Source organism: Syngnathoides biaculeatus, chromosome 10 (assembly GCF_019802595.1).
Source record: "Syngnathoides biaculeatus isolate LvHL_M chromosome 10, ASM1980259v1, whole genome shotgun sequence".
NCBI lineage: Eukaryota > Metazoa > Chordata > Actinopteri > Syngnathiformes > Syngnathidae > Syngnathoides > Syngnathoides biaculeatus.
In genome coordinates this window covers 23,209,495-23,231,828 of record NC_084649.1, presented here as the reverse complement: position 1 = coordinate 23,231,828, position 22,334 = coordinate 23,209,495, and the positions used below count along the sequence as shown (strand labels likewise).

General features: G+C 44.7%; 1 protein-coding gene and 1 long non-coding RNA gene across 3 annotated transcripts in view; one reads left to right on the top strand and one right to left on the bottom strand.

The window, feature by feature from the left end:
• The window catches only part of LOC133507647 (uncharacterized), a 149,217-nt gene extending 141,588 nt beyond the window's left edge, over positions 1 to 7,629 (top strand). Inside the window, exons 4-5 of the long non-coding RNA XR_009796866.1 lie at positions 6,382 to 6,492; positions 7,299 to 7,629. This is a non-coding gene — a long non-coding RNA (uncharacterized LOC133507647). The remainder of the gene's footprint in view (positions 1 to 6,381; positions 6,493 to 7,298) is intronic.
• Positions 1 to 22,334, bottom strand: part of tafa3a (TAFA chemokine like family member 3a) — a 103,222-nt gene that overhangs the window by 5,185 nt on the left and 75,703 nt on the right. The window contains exons 1-3 of one of the 2 annotated variants that reach the window (XM_061832918.1): positions 9,232 to 9,633; positions 7,659 to 7,808; positions 6,348 to 6,472 (exon numbers count right to left, since the gene is read on the bottom strand). In XM_061832918.1, the coding sequence (XP_061688902.1) occupies positions 6,348 to 6,472; positions 7,659 to 7,808; positions 9,232 to 9,385 (429 nt within the window). In that variant the 5' untranslated portion in view covers positions 9,386 to 9,633. Of the gene's footprint in view, positions 1 to 6,347; positions 6,473 to 7,658; positions 7,809 to 9,231; positions 9,634 to 22,334 lie in introns of those variants that run through there. The other variant, XM_061832919.1, reaches the window with a different exon arrangement.

Here is a 22,334-nt window from a genome sequence, read left to right as displayed (position 1 = left end):
AGTTACACCGAGTAATTGAGTAACAGACGGCTTTGTGCCGATTTACCTTCGATACGTTCGGCCGGTCGTGAGGTCGGCCACAAGCCTTAATCCGCTGTTTGCATTTATCTAAAAGTGCCAAATTTCCGAATTGGATACACGCGGGACGATACAGTCGCGATTCAGAGGCGTAAAGTCACCACACGCGCTCTCAGTGTTTGTGGGTAAAGGATCGCGGCTGTGGGCAGCATGGGCGGAGTTCAGAAAATGACGCTCACTGATTGGTCAAAAGGGAGCTGCCGATCATTCTCGCGGATCCGTCCATTATTTACGAAGGCTATTTTGGTAACGTGACACAATGAAAATGGAGATTCTCTCCCTCTTTTATGAATTTCGGCTTTTATGCTATGAATGTGTTTGGGTAACAAACATAATAAACGCCTAATTAAATAATAACCGACTAGGTATTGCAATGTTATAACCCGTAACTGTCATGAGCAAGGCTTGGCCACTGCCAAGATGGGCGTGGCGAGACCACTGCTCTGAGCGGTTGCACCTGTCACCGGTCACAACTGTTTCACATTTGGACTGTAATTAGACGGGCATTTAAATTGGAGTTGTCACTGGCATTTGCCAGTTCGTTCCCTTGTGTTGGTGAGTTGCATTCACTGCCTGTGGGACTCTCCACTTCTACATGTAAATTAGAGTAACCCTAGTCACAGCAATTCTGTGCCCTTTTGTTTGATCCCTGTCCCGTTGAGTTAGTTAGTCTGCTTCAGAGTAATCAAACCCTTGCTGCATGTCTTTTGGATCCCGCCTAGCCTAGCGTTTCTGTGCCTCTGCCTTGTCAGAGTGCTACACACCGTGTTTTGAACTAGTTTCCGGAATAAACCACATTGAACGTTATGCCTCAGCCTTGAAGTCCTGCATTTGGGTCCGCCCTCGTACCGGAGGTTCGTGACATTAACAAAATGCCTATTTGAATACAAATATCAAAGGGGATACAAAAAAAAAAAAAAAAAACGCAGACAAATATAATACTCACGCTATTGCAACCTATTGAGGAGCTGAGACCCTCTCCATGTCATGTATATTCATGACTTTATTCTACTGCCCCCCCCCCCCACACACACATTTTGTGTCATTATCTACTGAGTTTAAAAAAAGTAACGAGTGCATTCAGACGAAGGGATGAGTGGAAAGTAGAGGAATGTGTGTGGCCCAGTTTCCAGAGTAAACCACATTGAACATTATGCCTCTGCCTCGAAGTCCTGTATTTGGGGCCGCCCTCGTACCGGAGGTTCATGACATTAACAGAATTACTATCTGAATACAAATGTCAAAGAGAAAAAAACGCAGACAAATATAATGCTCGCGCTCACATAGTCTTTATCCTCTGCAAAGAATGACTGCTATTGCAGCCAATTGAGGAGGTGAGACGCTCTCCATGTACTGTATATTCATATCTGTCTTCTACTGTTCCCCCCCCACACACACTTTCTATCATTCTATCTACGGAGTTTAAAAAAGTAACGAGTGCATTCAGATGAAGGGATAAAGCAAAATACTCGATACCGACACCTGAAATATCTACTCAAGTACTGTGCGTACTCTCCATCACAGCACACAGTACGCGAGACACGAATGCCTGTTGACAAACACCTGATAACTCGGCAGCAACGACGCCCTCTTTTATTACCGTTAAATATTGTCGAAGCGTCTCAATTCATTCTGCCAGAATGAGCCTCCAGCCGAGACTTAATAGGCTATAAAAAGAATCAATGGTCAAAAAAAAAAAAAAAAAAATGCTTTTACTTGCGATCCATCATGTAAATGTTGCCTCCCAGCAAGCAGACATGAGATCCATTTGTGTGTAAACAGAGCCAAGATAGTAGAAGAAGAGAGGGAAAAAAAAAAAAAAAAAAAAAAAACAAAACCATAACACACCCACTGGAAGGATTACAGCGTGTGCCCGGGAGGTGAGTCGCTTCGCTTGAAGATAAAAAACAGCTGACATTCATAATTAAAATATTCTTCTTTTGGAGGGAAAAATGTTGATCGTTACCCTACACTTTTCCTAAACCCAAACTCTTTGGTGATATCACGCGCACAAAAATTGAGGAAAATTGATAAATAGCTGAAGTATCTTGAAATGATACCTGCGTCTCATATTTTTGAGGTAGATTTTTACCTTAAATTATGATTTGACTTCTTGTTTGACGTTTGTGACATTTTTAGGTGACTGGAAACGGTCAACACTGAGATCCTGTAGCATCAACTAAGTGTCCAATCAAATCACGCCGATGTTTCCCCCACATCCATTAGAGGGCGTATTTGCAGGGTCTACTCCAGTGAAGGGCTCCCTCTAGAGGATATTGAAAGAATCACTGAATTAAAGTTGTTGTTTTTTTTCTAAATCCATCCATCCATTTTCTTCACCGTGTATCCTCACAAGGGTCACGGGAGTCCTGGAGCCTATTCCAGCTATCAACGGGCTTTTCTGAATCCATTCATCCATTTTCTTTTGCCGCTTATCCTCACGAAGGTCGCGGGGAATACTGGAGCCTATCCCAGCCGTCAACTGGTAGGAGGCGGGGCGCACCCTGAACTGGTTGCCAACCAATTGCAGGGCACATCGAGACAAACAACCGCACTCGCAATCAAATCACACCTAGGGGCAATTTAGAGTGTCCGATTAATGTTGCATGTTTTTTAGGATGTGGGAGGAAACCGGAACGCCCGGAGAAAACCCACACAGGCACGGGGAGAACACGCAAACTCCACACAGGCGGGGCCGGCATCGAACCCGGGTCGTCCGAACTGTGAGGCCAACGCTTTACCAGCTGACCCACTGTTCGACCCTTTTCTCAATTCAATACAGTGAATTCAGTTCCGTTGGATTAAACTTTTGAGCACAAAACGGTTGTGATTATTCTGTTATGTGCAATATCTTTTAACTTTATCATTATTTGTAGACAGTTTCTTCTCCATATTTATGCTCAATATTGACGCTAAAGCTCCACGTTATATTTGCCTGCAGTAATATTAAATGTAATTAAATCTTGTTTTGTGATGAACACTTGGGCCTTGTACAAATTTTAATGTCGGTTATGATGGTGGCGCTGTGAGTAAAATGTTTGAGCACCACGGAACTATTGCGGTCCGCTAGTGTGCTAGTTTTGTAATCCGGAATTTGTTTTTAGGCGCATTTCTGCTCGACAACAAGATCGTCAGAAGTACTTTGCAAGGAAGTTGTTTGTTTGGGAAGCGATAACGGCAACTTTCAGCATGAAAAGTCACCTAAGCTTAGGACAGGCTTGCTTGCAAGGTGTGAAGCGTGTGCAGCAAAAAGGCCGCCGGTCGCCTTCACTTCTTATTAATATCGTGACCCAAACCCGGGCAGGTGTGAGCATGTTGGAAGCCACGTTATTTTATTTTTTCATTTTTATTATTATTATTTTTTTTATACACACTTCATCTTGAAAAGTTTGTGAGCGTCCACACTCGGCGGGCGCCATGATTGCAGCCGTCAAGCGGGAAGGACATCTTTGGCCTTCTGCGTCCTGATTGATAGGAAGCGAGTTGCGGGAGGTGCGCTAGTGACTTGCTTGTGGGCGGGACTGAAAAGGTAGCACAGCGTTGCCCGGTGGGAAGCAACGTGGTCGCCACGACGACGAGGCGCACACACGCTGACAATTTCAGCATTTTCACATCCTTTTGGTCCATAACAGCACAGACCAAATTGTACCACATATTTACAAGATGGCCACGCTTTTTCGAAGTCAGTTATCATAATTATTGTTTTCTGTTCGACCAAGGCTTGATTGACCACTTTCTTTTTGAAGCACTTTAGAAATAAAGTTGAGTATGGAATTCAAAAACCAATATGGCTCTTGCTCCAATACTTACAGAGCTCGTGCATGTGACGTCGCCATTTTCACGGCGCCATATTGCCGGTCAAACAGAGCTGCTCGACATTGAAACCGAGGAGAATATTTACAATACCCGAGACCTGTTGTGCTGTTGGTTGTCACAACAGACGAGACAAATATTCAAAGACATCATTCTATAGACTACCAGCTGAAAAGACTACAAAAGATCGATGGATTTCAGCAATTAAACAACAAAATACACACACGACTGTGTAGCGATTGCTTGATTTCAGGTCGGAATTATTCTTCTCAATCTCAAATTACCAAGAAGTATTTATGCCAAGTTGGCTCATTTGAGAACAATGCATATTTAAAAAAAAACTGTCTGATGCAGAGGTTTACGGAGGTTAAGTGTAGCCGCAATACGCTTCCGTGTACGTTCATAGAGATGAATCAGACTTTGTGTAAAACCAGGGATCATTTATTTAAATATTGGTATTTATCATGAATCCTAGCCGAAAGGTTCAATGGATTCCGGCAAAGGTTAACGTGTGACCGAACACACTTCCGCGTTCACCAGCCGTCAAAACCGTCACTATGTGGGATTTATTCCGGATTGAGAACAGATCCAGCCACAAAGTATTCGTATGCGTCCAGACTTTTCTGCGCTTTTAAACTTTTCCGTGCAAATCTCGACGACTTACTCACCAGATTCTTGTGTAGATCCAGTTCTCAAAGACAAGTCCTCTATGCCGAGTTTACCTAATTTTTCCACGTACCTTTGTGTATTTTCACCTTCTAAATGTCTAACGTTATCAGACAAGGCTCTGGGCGTCGTGCTACAAGACATATTTTCGTGTCGTCTCCAACCGACTAAGCTTTGAACACTGCGTTTCTAGACCGGCAATATGGCCAGTCACGTGACTTCGGTGACGTAGGTGCACGAGCTCTATTGAATCCCTGAAAGATCAGAAATGAAACATGGCAGCCCACAAGGCTCCGCCTCTTAAAGGCACCTGCGTGTACACCCGCACTGCAACACATTCATAGTTTATGCTTTCAATTTGTGTGTCCGTGCTGTTTAAATCTCCTTATTGCGGATTTCCACTGGTTGGGTCTGGATTTACTGTATCCAGATCTCCTGTTTATTGAGCTGGGCGAACACAGACATCTTTGGAGAACAACATTTATAAACAATATTGTTGATTTCAGTTGGCGAACATTTGAAGAGCAGCTGATTTTGATCGTATTGGTGTTTTTGCTACTACGGAACCTGTTCAAAATGGTCACTCGTAAGGCCCTGAACTGGAACGCTAGCTACAAGTTTACCATATCTGTTCTTTTCCTACCGTTAAGTGTCCGGCACGCTAACTGAGTCATTGTGGCTGCGACCGGTTCTTCTTGGGCCACCTTGCTTGTCTCCGCCCGTGTCTCTGCTTCACCCCCCCCCCTCCCCCCGTGGCAGTGTGGGAGAGCTTGAATTATTAACCCGGCTAAAATAAAAGACTCTGCTTCGTCCAGGTCTCCTGCAGACATGAATAATGGACGAGGGGACTCAGCGACACGGCGTTTGTCGAGTGAAACACGGTGCGGGGTAGGGGAATGGTGGGGGGGGGGGGGGTGACGGATAGCTAATGCCGGCCCCGACCCTCCATCCTCCGTCCTAATTCCACTTCTCGTCTCCTTCGCACCCTCGAGCTCATCCGATACGTGATAATTGCCTTTCTTTTTAGAAGCTTCTCAAGTGTCGCGTGCTTCCACATCTCATTTAACACTCAAAACACTTCATGAAAGTTGTCGTGTGTTAGGATTTATATAGCTGAATTTACTTTTTTTTTTTTAAACACATTTTTAAATGATACACTGGATAATACAATGGATACTGATCGGTGGCAGGCCATGCATTAGGTACGGGGGCCGTCACTTGGAAGGAAATACTGTACATACTGTACGGAATTGTGCAATGTACAGCCTCATGAGTGGGTTGGAGAATCCATATTTATCTCATAACAGAACAAAGGCAAATAAAATACCTTTTAATCATCCTACAAGCAGATTATTCAATGCATTAATGTGTGCCGAACACGTTAGACATTTTTCGCTAGCTAGGCTTGCTCTAACCAACCAATCAGAGAATGGAGACATGCAGAGTTTATTTTGGGCCAGGTGGTTGGTCCAAATTTGAAATCTAAATGGTTACAGAAACAGTCCTATTCTTAATATAGTTTCAGTCAATCAGCGCTTTGGATTCTGAATGTTTAAGGCATATTAAATTGTCATCGCAACACAGAGAAGTTGAAATATAATTGGATGAAGGCAACGCTGCCACGAGAAATGTTACAAAAGGAAACTAATACTGTGTTGGGAATAAATTAATCGAATTTTAGAGAACAAATATTGAAATGTAAGTTGTAAAACCGACGGCCGACCACTGCGACTGATTCACTTTGCGCTTTTAATTCAGTTCAAAATGTATGTACAATAAACGGAACCCACCTTGGTGGTCTTCACTTTGTTGCCCGTACTGCAGCTCCACCCTTTAAAGTCCGGCAACACTTTGCACTCTTCGCCGTCCATGCAGGGATGCATCTGGCACCACCACTTCTGTGCAACGATGGATGCTGTACACATTAAGAATGAGGTATGAGTGTTTAAAAAAAAAAACAAACAAAAAAAACTTTGTAACTCGAGAATAATTCATGAAGCTGAACACATGCAAATTGTAGTACAGTTAAAATTTTCTACTGAATGATAACCAATTGTACATGACCACTGATCTTGTACCTTCTGCCATCTAATGGAAGAGTATTAAATTGTTGTACCTGACACGATGTAACTTGCCTGGACCGATGAACAAAGATATAGTAGTTATTAAGTTGAAATGACCCACAAGAGGGAGATATTCAGCTGGCACGTGTAGCAGGAAATGAAAGGGTAAAATGGAGTGGTTGGCTTCAAAAGGAGTGGTCGGCTGTTTGATGAAAAAATGCACTCTGTTTATATGTCGGGAGGAAAATAATCTCTCATCTTCTAGTCCTGTTATTTACATAATTTCCACAAAGTAATAATTGTCGGACTAATTAAATGGTACTGGATGATTTCTTATGTCACAAAAAAGTGCTACAGCACCCAAGACTCGCTGATCTATAGAATTATCCTCCGTGATTCATTGATTTTAAGGGATGATTATGGCAGCTCCGTGGCGGGACGGAGCGCTCCTCTCGGGGTATATTTTAGCAAGTCCTCGAACACAGCAGACCTTCCGGCAAGTTGACAGGAGTAATCGGAAAAAAACGGCCTCTATCTAAATCTACTTAAACTTTACTGCTCCCCCCGCGCCCCTCAATATCCTTCTTGGTAAACAAAGCGTTTTGCCAGGTGTAGTAAAACTATCAGCCTTTTTTTTGTACAATATCCTACTTTTTTTTTTTTTTTTTTTATGTGCAGTAAAGCAAAGCAAAGCCGTGCTGGCCGGGAGCCTGTGAAGCTGTCAAAGGGCTTCGCAGAGTGACGAGACAAGTGTCAACACGCAGGAAGCTCCTGTCACGGGAAACTTGAGTTATGGATTGATTCAGTTGTAACGGAGGCCACAATTGACGTGATATTAAATGACCCAGTCAGGAGGCTGTCTCCTCGGGTGGACGGCCCCGGCGTCAACAGGCGACTGCTGAGTGAAGCGACTGATTTGATCTCTATTTATTGCCTACGGCTCAAATAATCAAATCAAACTGCGTCAACCCCCCCACCCCCACCCCCCAGTCCCCATTTCAAATCTTATTCTTCGGCAAGAAAGAAGCTCGCTTTTACCATCCACGCAAGACGGGGCCGCCCTCGTCGTTCCCGCCACTTGTCCCGGGAAGCAGGAGCATTTGACGGTCTGCGATCGCTCTTCGATCTTGTTCTTGTTGCAGCATCGGTGCGCGGCGATCACCTCGCAGGTTCCTGCCTTCACGTGAACTGCAACGACAACAAATCTTAATATTCATACTTATATAGCAGTTATACCAGTAGTCGTAGTAGTGGTAGAAATAGGAGTGCATAATAATGCTAGTAGGAGTTAAATATAATATCCATCCATCCATTCATTCATCTTCTACAGCTTCTTCGGGTCAGGTCCGGGGGGGAAGTAGATTTAACAGGGATGTCCAGACTTCTCTTTCCCCAGCCACTTCATCCAGCTCTTCCAGAGGGATCCTGAGGCGTTCCCAGGCTAACCATGAGATGTAATCTCTCCAGTGTATCCTGGGTCGTCCCAGGGTCTTCTCCTGGTGGGACGTTTCCGGATCACCTTACCAGGGATCCGTCTGGGAGGCATCCTAAACAGATGCCCCAGCCACCTCATCTGGAGAAGTAGCAGGGATGTCCAGACTTCTCTTTCCCCAGCCACTTCATCCAGCTCTTCCAGAGGGATCCTGAGGCATTCCCTGGCTAACCGTGAGATGTAATCTCTCCAGTGTATCCTGGGTCGTCCCAGGGTCTTCTCCTGGTGGGACGTTTCCGGATCACCTTACCAGGGATCCGTCTGGGAGGCATCCTAAACAGATGCCCCAGCCACCTCATCTGGAGAAGTAGCGTCTTGACACTGAGCCCCCTCCCGGATGACCGAGCTTCACACCCTTTCCCTAAGGGAGGGCCAGGACATCCTGCTGCTCTATCCGGGATCTTGTTCTTTTGGTCACGACCCACACCTTGTGATCATCGGTAAGTAAATTGTAAATTGAGAGCCTCGCCTTTCGACTTAAGTCCCTCTTTACCACAACGGATCGATTTACAGAGTCCGCATCACTGCAGATGCTGCACCGATCCGCCTGTCAAGCTCCCTCTCCATTCTTCCCTCACTCTTGAACAAGACCCCAAGATAAATGAACTCCTCCACTTGGGGCAGGAACTCATCCCCGATCCGGAGAGGCCACGCCACCCTTTTCCGACTGAAGACCGTGGTCTCAGATTTGGAGGTGCCGATTCCCTTTCCAGCCCCTTCACACTCTCCAGTGAGCGTTGGAGATCACGACTTGATGAAGCCAACAGAACCGCATCATCTACAAAGAGCAGAGATGCAATGCTGAGGCCACCAAACTGGACCCCACTACGGTAATAAATAATAGTAATAATCAAATAAAATTCGGGTTCAAATCCTGGTCCTGCCTGCGTTGAGTTTGCATGTTCTCCTCGTCCCTGCGCGGGTTTTCTCCGGGCACTCCGGTTTCCTCCCACATCCCATTCATTGGAGACTTTAGAATTGCCCCTAGGTGTGGTTCTGAGTGCGACAGTTGTCTGTCTCCATGTGACCATTCTCTTTTTGTATACATTATTACTGGCAGAATCTTTTAAATGAATCATAATTACCACGTTTTAAGTTTCAAAGTTGTCATACTGCAACCTGTGCAACAGAGGTTAGCGCCGGCTTTGTTGTCGGATCCCGTTTGTACGATATGTACCGCCAGAGCGCATCCGTCGTCATTTCTCACTGAGACGCTGACCAAGCAGCGGCTTTTGGAAGAAGAAAAAAAACCAAACCTGGCTGTTGCGCTCATCTCCCACACGACCGTGTAACGCTTTCGTTGTTGAATATACAAAACCTTGCTGAGCTCGCCCTCATGTATTATGCATGCGCTCCCGAGGAGTTCACACGGTGCGCCGCAAACACACGTCGAGCAAATGTTCAATACAATTGCACCGTTGACTAGCCATTTGTCTGTCGACGAGCAGGCGGTGCTACTTTCAGCCGCTGTTTTGGCGTGACAGAAGGTCAAGCTGAGGAACCTTTGCGAATAAATCCCCCTTCCCGGCCCCTCCTTCGGTATTGAGAGAGTCCTGCGAGGTCCTGTGAGGGCCTTGGATTCATTTCTCTGTACAGTCTTGCCTCAAACATCCAAACATCCCAGCTCGTTGGAATCCAGGTCATCCCCGGCGCTGAGGAACTCGGTCCGGCCCCCGCTTGGCCTCATATCCTTGAGCACCAGCTCCGCCACTGACCCTGCAGCCCTTTTAGAGGATGAGTGTACATCCCTCCCCGTAAGATATCGCAGGATATTAGATGTAGTCCATCTGCGCAGTTTAACTGGTTCCATTAGAAGTGCTGCATTTGCCAGAACGGCATGTCCGGGACGACCACGCTTATCGGCCATCTTGACATCCTGCCTTGAAAAACGGGTTTAATAATTCATTCTGTGACCAACGATTTTAACTCAAAACATTCATATCGCAAATCAACTTTCCCTAATGAAAAGGAAAATGTCACGAATCTCTTCCAGACTTCCCCATAAAGCATAATGCATTGTATAATATCTATAATAATAATAGCATTCTATAAGATTCTATTTAAAAAAACATACAGTAATCACATAGTTGCTCGTTTCAGAGGATAAAGAATATATGCTTGAGTATTGTTACATTATACGGTAAATGTGTTACTTTAGCGTAGCTTCAAGGGTTATAACACTGTGAGCTAAATCCCATATTTTAGTGCAAATCAGGTTTTCGTTACCATGACGACAGGCATTGTGACGAGGCAAGCGGTTTGCAAGCAGCTCACGGTCTGCAGAGAAAAGCAAACGTCCAAAAGAAAATAGTAGAAACATAATTTCATATGTGGCGGGAGCACCTACTGTAATTGCTAAGGCGCCATCAATTCGGCGCCAATTTTCATAATTCCCGGCCGACAGAGCGCACCTCGTTATCAGCCTCACCCAATACATTTGTAAAGGAAATACCATTTGGTACGTACATTCGCCGCAGCTGTGTAAAAGTCGCAAGTGCCTACATTGAAGCAGACATTCAAACACGTTTATTGAAGAACACAGAGAATTTATCGCTGTCCTAACACTAACGCTGGCGCCGCGCTAACACTAGCACTACGCTAACAGGACTGGTTAAAAAAAACTCTGCTAAAAAAATTCTATAGGAATTCTCTAGAAATCTATAGAATTCTAGAGAATTCGCACAGAACAACTTGTTCTGTAGAATTTTGCTGTGATTTTCAATAGAATTTCTCCAGAACAAAAATGTTTTTATAGAAATTCTATAGGACTTGGGTCCTAAAGTTCTATAGTTCTTTCAAAATTCTTAGAAATGGTCGATAAAAAAATTTTAGCAGGGAAACATACTGGTAAAAATCACCGAGACAGTAGGAACACGCTTGCGGAGCGCTAACAGGGCCGGACCGGTAAAAGTCACTTCCTCGGCACGTATATTCCACCGGTCTCACTCTTACCTTTTCCACTCGAGTGCCCCTTCGCGGCCGTTAGAAAAAATGCACAAATTAGCCGCATCACCGCATAAACCGCAGGGTTGAAAGCGCGTGAAAAAAAGTCGCGGCTTACAGGCCGGAAATTACGGTAGTTTAGCCAACATGAGGTCCATGCTGTTGCCTGAAAATCGCATATCTTCACCCAGCGTAACTTGCAGGTCATGAGCGGGAGAAAGTCGACGTGTAACAGGCAGCCCACAAAAGATTTACTTGCTTGTTTAATTTCACACATGAAGGCCGGCCGGGCACGCCGGAGACCCAACTCTTTACACGCGAGCAATTAAAAAGTCAATTTTCCAGTTTTGTAAGTTTGGAGTAGTGTACAACTTCACTCTATCACGCTGAGAGCGTTTTCTAATGGTTTATCGACTTTATTAAGCTACGTCGTAGAAGGATTTCAATATGATGCAGCACAGTTTCATCGCCGATGCAAACGAAAAGAATAATTATACTAATAAATCAATGGCAACGGTGTTCTTTGGGTGATATTCAAATTTCTCTTCCCCCTCCCCCCACCTCACCCCCCAAATGCAGTAGGTTGAGTTCGCGCCGGACAGGCAAAGTTGTTTTTCGTCTGAGCGCAGCACTTTTCTTTCTTCCGAGCAACTTCGATGTTCGCCGGCAAACTTAATTTGGGCCTGTCCGCGGCGCTGCAAGATTTCAGACTGTTTTCCCGGTGATTAGGTCCTAATAGCCTTCAAATCGTTAACTGTACTTTGAGGCCGCTTCCGAAACTTTCTTCGGAAAAGCCGCACTCATAAAAATACGGATGAATCGATGCCTCCGAAGCCGAGCATTTAAAAACATACAGTAAAGCTCGAGTTTGTGGGCACGTCAGTAAACTTTGCAACACACGCAAAAAAAAAAAAAAAGTCACTTAAAGATCTCTTTAGCTTACCTGCGTAAAATAGTATTAGATCGTCAGGAAGACAAACCTTATTTTCACTGACGTGTGCGGAATTAAATATCGATACCGCTGTTTTATATTCATTGGATTCCAGGCATGTTCCTGTACGCTGGCCCCGACGGTGTAAAAAAAAACAAATCTAAAAATGTATGTTAGCCGTTAGTCAAACAATTTCGAGGCGCTTTTTCGAGGAGACTTAATTACACCCGTAAAGATTTCCAATCGGGACCCTGATTTGAAACCAAGATTGCCGCGCATCTCCCGTCCCTCCATTAGCTGCCAGTCGCGAGATCTCATTTGCAACGTTAAAAAACATTTCTCCTCCTCCGTTCCGATCGATACGACGCCGTTCACGTTCGCGCCAAAGGCGGGCGGCCGGAGCACAGTCAAGACCGAGTGCCTTTTTTTTTTTTTTAACCCTCTCGGCCAATTTGCTGATGCAAAAAAAAAAAAAATAAGGAGGTAGATGAATAAATAAAGAAGAGGTCAGATTGTTTGCCCTTGCTGTGATTATCTATGAGCCACCGGCACGCCCCGGGGTCAATGGTAATTTGCCGAAAAGTCGCAGTGGCGTGGAGAGAATATTCGCGCGTTGTTTGCGGGAAAGTGGTTCGGGGGCACGGATCGGAAAACAAACGCTGTCGGAATGGAAAAAGTCTTGACATAGCAAACAGACAAAAGGGCTCAGTTGATTTCATCCGAGACGCAGATATTTTTGATGATGAAACGTCGTTGAGCGTTGATTCAGGCTGCGTTGTAATGTCATAAAAACTTCATTTTAGCAACCCAATTTTGAAAATATGAAGATTTTGACATGTTATCATACGTTGATTTGAATCATGTGGTCGTTATATGGGTTAAACTGTCATTGACCTCTGGTGCGGGGGGAGACCCAAATGCAGGACACCGAGGCAGAGGAATAATGTTCAGTGTGGGTCATACACATATCTCTACTTTCCACTCATCCCTTTGTCTGAATACACTTATTTTTTTAAACTCAGTAGATAATGACACAAAATGTAGGGGGCTTGGAAAGTACAATACAGTCATGAATATACAGTACATGGAGAGGGTCTCACCTCATTCTTTGCAGAGGATAAAGACTATATGAGCGTGAGTATTATATTTGTCTGCGTTTATTTTTTCCTTTGACATTTGAATTCAAATAGGCATTCTGTTAATGTCACGAACCTCCGATACGAGGGCGGACCCAAATGCAGGACTTCACGGCAGAGGCATAATGTTCAATGTGGTTTACTCCGGAAACTGGGTCACACACATATCTTTACTTCCCACTCATCCCTTTGTCTGAATGCACTCGTTACTTTTTTTAAACTCAGTAGCTAATGACACAAAATGTGTGTGTGTGGGGGGGGGGGATACATTCATGAATATACATTACATGGAGAGGGTCTCACATCCTCAAGAGGCTGCAATAGTAGTCATTCTTTGCAGAGGATAAAAACTATGTGACCCAAATGCAGGACTTCGAGGCAGAGGTATAATGTTCACTGTGGTTTATTCCGCAAACTGGTCAAAACCCAGTGGAGCGCTTTGACAAGGCAGAGGCACAGAAACGCTAGGCGGGATCCAAAAGACATACAACAAGGGTTGGAAGACTACGGGGCAAATTAACAACTCAACAGGACAGGATCACACAAAAGGGCACAGAATCGCTGTGACTAGGGTTACTCTAATTTACATGTAGAAGTGGAGAGTCCCACGGGCAGTGAATGCAACTCATCAATGCAAGGCAACGAACTGGCAAATGCCTGTCTAATTACAGTCCGAATGTGAAACAGCTGTGAGCGGTGACAGGTGTCACGCCCCTCTTGCTCATGACATAAGCAAGTCGTCAGTCAGGTCACGACAAATTTTTATTTGGACTCACTTTCCGTTAATTAACCGCTGGTTAACTTAACGCACGTCACTCTTGTAATAGTGCCAAACCAGTCTTTGATTTTATGATGTTCTGAATTAAGATTGGTTATGTTTAATAAACCATCAGTGAACTCAACTGAAGTTTACGGAGCCTACTTATCGTGACACACCAAGTTACTGTAGCTGTCATAGCTATTTTCGTCTCTCCGAGTTGCAAACCTCGCATGATGCATTTCTCCTTTTTCATTTTGTCAAAAGCAGCCCGCTTGAATGCTAAATAATAATAAACTCCTTTTATGATCCTTGCCTCGCAAGGTGGCCTCTGCACTCCGCATCATACTGTAGCACACTGCTGGGTTGCCGGGGACGACACGAAAAATAACCTTTCTTTCAAAAACAAAACGAGCGCTACGCCGTCTTGAGAATGCGTGCTTTCAGAGGCAAATGGGAAATCCAGCTTCTCGAATACACCTCAAGTCCAGTCGCAGGGATAAAAATTCAAAGTAAAATCACAGAAGGTACGAGAGTTTTTTTTTAAAAGCATAAAGATAAAGTTATCACAGCGCGATATGCTGCACTTTATAGATTTTGTGAAATAAAATAGCTGGTGGGAAGTGCCATTTATTTAAATATTTGCACATAAAACTCAAATCACCGAAGGGCAATTTTGGGAAAGCAAAGGAGTGGGAGAATATGCAATAAGATTAATGTTATATCCACAAATGAAAGCTATTTGCATTTTTTTTTTTTTTTGTGGGGTGGGGGCCTCAAATAAATGACAAAGTTTGAGCATAACTTTGAACAACATCTGAAAATTGACTACGATGAAGACAGATGAATAGCTTGATTAATGGAGAAGTCGGTTGGTGCAACAGTCATGAATGGATGTCTGCGTAGGTCGATAGGTCACTTACTACGTACTGAATGGGAAGGATGGATTGACAGATGGCTGACGGGTATGGCAGTCGGATTGGTCGCTCGAAAGGTTGGTCACTCAATGGTCAGGTTGGATGTGCGGTTTGGTAGGAAGTGAAACATTTAGCAAAAAAAAAAAAAAAAAAGTCATTTCGCCAGTATCCGTCCATGTACAGCGGCGGTCTCAAGCTTGCGGCCCGTGGGCCATTTGCGATCCGCGGGGTGAGATTTGGTGGCCCCCACCTAAATTTTCTTGTATTTCTTTCGGCTTGTCCCGTTAGGGGTCGCCACACATCTAAGCCCATCTCGTCCATCTTCCTCTCGAGCACCCACTGTCCTCATGTCCATCCATCGACCTTTTCTTTGGTCTTCCTCTCGCTCTTGTGCCTGGCAGCTCCATCTTCAGGTTCCCTCTTTTACCAATATCCTCACTCTCTCGCCTCTGAACATGTCCAAACCATCCGAAATCTGCTCTCTCGAACCTTGTCTCCAAAACATCCAACTTTGGCTGTCCCTCGAGTGAGCTTATTTCAAATCCTCGCCAACCTGTTCAGCCAACATCTTCATTTCTGCCACCTCCAGTTCTACTTCCTGTTGTCTTTTCAGTGCCACCGTCTCTAATCCGCACATCATGGCCGGCCTCACCACTGTTTTGTAGACTTTGCCCTTCATCCTAGCGGAGACTCTTTTGTAACATAGAACACCAGACACCTTCCGCCAACCGCTTGGACCCGTTTCTTCACTTCCTTACCACATTCACCGTTGCTCTGTTTTGTTGTCCACAAGTATTTGAAGTCGTCCACCCTCGCTAGCTTCACTCTTCCTCCTCCGCCCCTCTCATTCTCACGCTTTTGCAGCGTCGTGTCAGGAACGGACCAATCGCGGTGGGGTGGATGCCTATCGGGGCGTGTGACATCGACCGGGTTTGATGCGAGCGGAGAAACAATTTCCAATGAGAAAGTTACTGCAGCGTTGACGAAGTTTTACACACAAGTTGTGAACACCAGCGTCCTTCCTCATCTTATTTTGCGTTTAAAAAAAATATGTTTGAGAACATAGGATTGTTTATAATTTCCAATTTAAATTCCACATAAGTCCACGTGCGCCGAGGCTCTAGCGGCCCAAAGGTAAATTGAGTTTGAGACCCCCGATGTACAGTATTGTGCTATTTTGTGTTACAAGACCCCGGTGACGATGTTTACCGACAAGAGGCATCTATTATTGACACGACTCCCCTTTGTTTCACACACACACAAACGCACGTTTCTCCTTCTTTCTACGTCACGTGAGCATCCGTCAAACACGCGTGGGCCGGGACATCCGCCGGTAGCGCAACTCTGCGAGGGAACTGGACGGCCAGTGGGCGGTTCAAGGACATTTTCGTCCGCCTTTGATTGTGCGGTCGCAAATCCACCGCCGTGACCCTGTCGTCCTGATGAAGAACAAAGCGGCTCTTCATTAGCTATGAAGTGTGATCGTATTGCACTGAGGTGAGGATGGGTGAAAGGTCCAGTCCTGTGTGCGTGTGCGTGCCTGTGTGTGTGTGTGTGTGTGGTGTGTGTGTGTGTGTGTGTGTGAGATCAATACATTTCTATTAAAGCACTTAGGCCTGCCATGAGTTAGCATCACATCAGCAGGAAGGTGATGGGACACACACACACAAAGGCGAAAGGACAGAGACCGCTAACGAGGACTGAGCCCAGCGCCCCCTTCAGACGATCAATAGCACTCCCCCCCCCCCCCCACTGCAGACATCGTTCCCATGAATGCTGATTGACAAGTGCAAGCAATTCACTTTGTGGTTGATTATTACACCGTTATGACAACTGTACGGTCAAAACGACCGAGCACCGTTTTAATTGCAAATAGCGCAATTTGTTAGCAAGTTCAAGGCGGTTCAGTGGTGCCGTGCGATACTGCAAGATGTGGTATCGATCCGATGCCAAGTAAATTCGAGTCCATAATGCCGATATTGCCAATGAAGATTCTTTTTCATACGTGCGTCATAAAATTGCTGTAGCTGAAGGAATTTTTAAAAAAAGATCAAATCTACAGTCCACACGTGACATCGCGACCAATCGGTGGTTTTGTGAGTTTTCAATGTAATACGTAGCCATTCTAAAATGAATGAATAACCAAAAAATATATATATTTAATTTCATGATTGAGTTCAGTGAATTTTACCGCTCATTCCCGTGACCCTTGTGAGGATAAGCGGGTTAGAAAATGGAATGGAACCGACTCTTGTGGCCGAGCAAACATGATATTAAAGCGCATTGTTTTAGTTGCATACTGTTGCTAGTTGCTATCGATCAGATACCAATATTAATACTTATTAATAACTAAGATGGATCCATCATGAAATTGCAAAAATTGTCTCGTATCTAGGATCATTTATTCACTTTTTTATTGCTCTGTCTGTTCAATTAGGTGATGCTATGAATTTAAACTGTGCTATGATGTACTTTTTTTTCTCCTCTATATCATATGTTCATTTCTTGAAGGATTTGATAAAAAAATGTAAATATATTTATATATATACAAAACTAAAACCCGACATCTCTTTTCAGCACACTTTGAGTCTAAAGAAATATTTGCCTGTATTTGAGCACACCGCTATCAGTCAATATTCAATTCCAACATTAATCATGAAACGCAAAAAGGAATTCTCTAAAATTGAAGCGAGCAAGTGAAGAAATACATTACTTTCATTTTTTTTACTCTTATTGGCGCTGTGCATTTTCTTCGACCGCATTCATTTTACGTAAAACTAATGCGATACAAAAGGTAGGCGAGGGAGAAAAATATTTATGTAACGTGGCGGCTGAATAATTCTCGTGCCGGAGCGTTTATTTCGACGATACACCCTGCATTGTTCATATTTTCTTTTTTTAAATAAATAAACAAGCCAAGACACATTATTGAATTTGGCGGCGATAAGAAAGCGAGAGTAGTTCACGAAACGACAAAGAAGCTTGATGCATTTTCGAGATTTTATCCATACTTGTTTAATATCATACCTCCGCGGTTTAACCGGAATGTTTGTCTGCGTCTTCCACGGACTGCGCACGCATTCTAATTAGAATGCAATTTGTCTGGACGTGCAGGGGAAAAAAAATGAAAAATAATATCTGTCCAGCTCTTCTGGGGCTCACTATTGAGCGAGGGGGGATGGGGGGGGAGGGTAGTATATCCCTGACGTCGTTATATTGTGCCTCGTCGCCCGCGTCTGCGCTAATCGCCGAGGTTGCAATCAAACAATTGATTTAACGTGCGGGTGGGGAGGCGTCGCTAACAAGCGCGTCCCAGCTGCCAGCCGCACGACCGAATCCGTCAGCTTCACCTGGCCGCTCGAGGGAAAGATACCGGCCGCTCCGAGCGTCGGCGGCTCGTCGCCGGTGCCAGCAGAGACCTCATTGAGCAGAGTGCGACCCATTCGGGAGGGGCGTGGGGGTTGGTGGTTTGATCCCCTAAAACTTCTTAACACCACATCCCCATTAAAACCCTCCAGTTGAGGGTCTATTTGACCTGTGTTCAGGTTTGACAGCAACACAAGGGAAATATCTTCATTTAAACACTTTTCAAAACATAAGTGTACTCTCATTTTTCATCCATCCATTTTCTTTGCCGCTTATCCTCACGAGGGTCACCGGGAGTGCTGGAGCCTGTCCCAGCTGTCAACGGGCACATGGAGACAAACACCTGCAGTCACAATCACACCTAAGGGCAATTTAGGGCATCCAATTAATGTTGAATGTTTTTGGGGTGTGGGAGGAAACCAGAGAGCCCGGAGAAAACCCACACAGACATGTGGAGAACATGCAAACTCCACACAGGCAGGTCCGGGATTGAACCCACGACCTCTGAACTGTGAAGCGCTGACCCAGTGTGCCAGCTCTCATTTTTCATCCATCCATCCATCCATCCATCTATCCATTTTCTTTGGCTGCTAATCCTCACAAGGGTCGCAGGTCGTGCTGGAGCCTATCCCTGCTGTCAACAGGCAGGAGGCGGGTTACACCCAGAACTGGTCGCCAGGCAATTGCAGGGCACATCGAGACAAACACCCGCAGTCGCAATCACACCTCGGGGCAATTTAGAGCGTCCAATTAATGTTGCATGTTTTTGGCATGTGTGAGGAAACCGGAGTGCCCAGAGAAAACCCACACAGACATGTGGAGAAGATGCAAACTCCACACAGGCAGGTCCGGGATTGAACCCACGACCTCTGAACTGTGAGGCGCTGACCCAGTGTGCCAGCTCTCATTTTTCATCCATCTTTCCATTTTCTTAGGCTGCTTCTCCTCACAAGGATCGCGGAGAGTGCTGTAGCCTATCCCAGCTGTCAATTGGTCGGAGGTGGGGTACACCCTCAACTGGTCGCCAGCCAATCGCAGGGCACATGGAGACAAACACCCGCAGTCACAATCACACCTAGGGGCAATTTAGTGTCCAATTAACGTTGCATGTTTTTGGGATCTGGGAAGAAACCAGAGTGCCCACCCGGAGAAAAGCCACGCAGGCACGTGGAGAAAATGCAAACTCCACACAGGCAGGTCCGGGATTGAACCCACGACCACTGAACTGTGAGGCCGACGCTTTCCAGCTGCTCCACCGTGCCGCCTCTGATTTTTCAATCGTCACAAAATAATCCAGTTTTATAAAGATTTTAAAGGTGAAGCAAGCAGCGGGTCGTATTGACCCTCGTTAAGGTGCCCTTGGGAATAAACTCTGTTTTGATATTCGGCACTATTTACTAGTATTTGCTAAATAAATAAAGTTGTAGTGAATTATTGATGGAATACACGCGGCGGGTCACATTGACCCGTGTTAAATTTTGAATGTGAAACGCGAAGCTTAACAAGAGGCAGGACTCGATGATTTTTAAATGGGATACACTCATTTTTTATTTCTCGCGAAGCAAATCAAATTTCGTAAATATTTTTTTTATGGTTTGGTTGGTGGCTCGCACCGGGTCAAGTTGACCCGTGCACATTTTTTTTTTTTTTGCCGTTCCAAAGGAACAAACATAACAGGAGAGTTAATAAGCAAATCTTAATGGCAGTTGCTCTTTTCCCCTCAATTTTACTTCTGGCATTTTTCAATAATCACACACACAATAAAAAAAACTATTTGGATCAAAAATACATTTAGACATGCAGCCGGTCGAATCCAAACTTTTGTCGTGTAGCAAAAAAAACTAACCAATCTTTTTGGGGAAATGACGACGGCGACGACCCGTGAGCAATTTCCGATGTACCAACGGACCAAATTGAACCCAAATTGCTCACTTCCTCTCTTTATTTCACTTCTTTTCCAATTCTCACAAAAAATGTACAATAAATATGATTTCTACATTCTGATTGTAAATATATACAGTATTCTTATGTTTATAATTCAAAATGTATCAAGTAAAGCTCTTGAAAATGACACAAGTGGCATTATTCTATTAACGTTTTCGCACACAAATTCTAATTCCTCGTGAATTTTTAGAATGATACGTTTGAAATGTCAATCTGTGGGGAAATATATATCTATATATATATTTTTAAATCTAAGCTAATACTTAGCATTCAAGATGAGAGACGGCCCGTCAGAGGCAGCGGTGAAAAGCGCCCGTAGTGACGTTCAAGTGACAGACGATGACCAAGCCGGCGCGGTAAATACGACCGCCGGGGAAATCGGACAACATCACAAACGGCGAGGAGAGCGTCGGGGGGGGGGATGACCGAAAGGAACGACCGGGCACTTTCAGAGTTAATTGCTATTCTTTTTGACAGGTCTACGTTCAGATCTACGGCGTAAAATTAGAAGCTGGAGATGACGCCGAAGTCAGGCTGTTTTTTTTTCTTTTTTTTTTTTGTTTTTTAAATCAATAGGCCCGTTACACAAGCGCGCTCACATTCGTCTCTTTTACGGCGACATAACGACACGGCTGGGATGCTGAGTCATGCCCGCCTTAGCAACGAAAGGCCAAAATGGCCTCTCTTCTTTTCCCGTGTGTTTTAATGAAGTGACACATCACACGCACGCGGGAAGTCGTTATCATTTGTAAAAGCGGGAGCCGAGATTTTGTGAATGCACACCTGCCACGAGAACAAAAAATAAAATAAAATTAAGTGGTGCTTTTTAGATACACGTTTAATGCGTTCCGTGACCGCATTCGTAACTTATTTTCCGAGTCATCTTTTCGCATTGCGATGAAAGGAAATGCCAACCGTTGCAGGCCCCGAAAAAAGTTGTCTTAGAAAGATAAATTGCACTCGTAACAATATTGTCATGTCATTATCCGAGCTGCTTATCCTCACGAGGGTTACGGGAAAGCTGGAGCCTGTCCCAGCCTGCTTCGGACGAAAGGTGAACTGCAGTTGCAGGGCAGATAATCGACACCATCGCTGAGCGGGAATCGACTGCCCGCACCAAAGGCAGGCGTGTGTACCACTACACCATCATTGACGCCCTCATAACAATATTGTACTTTTAAAAAATAGACAGTTATGACGAGATTTTTTAAAACTACTGCACTTTTTCAATTTCTGCTTGAATTTAATGGACTGTGGGCTTCTCGTTATGGTGTGCACGCCTTGACCACACGGGGGCAGTATAATACATCCATTCATCCATCATTTTCTTTGCCGCTTAACCTCACGAGGGTCGCGGGGAGGGCTGGACCCTATCCCAGCTGTCAATGGGCAGGAGGCGGGGCACACCCAGAACTGGTTGCCAGCCAATCGCAGGGCGTACAGGGCACACCTAGGGTCAATTTAATGTGTCCAATCATTGTTGCATGTTTTGGGGATGTGGGAGGAAAATGGAGTGCCCACATGCAAACTCCACACAGGCGGGGCTGGGATCGAACCCGGGTCCTCAGAACTGTAAGGCCAACGCTTTACCACCTGAGCCCACCGTGCCGCCCAGTATAATCCAGACATCCAAATATGTCCGCCATGAAGAGACGACAGTCACAACTGCTCAGTAAGATGCAGTAATATTAGTCATAATTCATTAGTCTTAGATCAAATATATATGCCTGTGATGATTATTATTGTTTTATCACATTATTGACTACGGTCGGGTTTCAATTGCCATCATGATCAAGCCTCATGAATTCAAGCTAGCAACAAGTAGCCGAGAAAACATGTTGATTAAAATGATTTTATGTTTCATTTTTTTTCTAGGCATTAGTGGTTCACGTTGAATTAATGAATTACATTTTGTGGGGTTTTTTTTAATCGGAATTTATCAGTATTTTTTTCCGTTTTGTTTTTTTTATCATGTCAGTCAACACGACTGTGTCTCAGTGATTCCGAGTGGTTTTTTTTTTTTCTTAATGTTTTTGAAAGCCTTTTCTTCATTTTGACATTTTGGCTGATGAAAGTTTGGACTTGTCGGGAACGACAATGACGACCGGGACCCGAGCGACGGCTCGTACAGCAGACCGGCCCACCGGCCTCACCAACAGTGAGCGAAAAAACCCCTCCGTGTGAACACGGGGAGCAAACTTGTTCACCCTCTGAGGCGTGAAGTCATT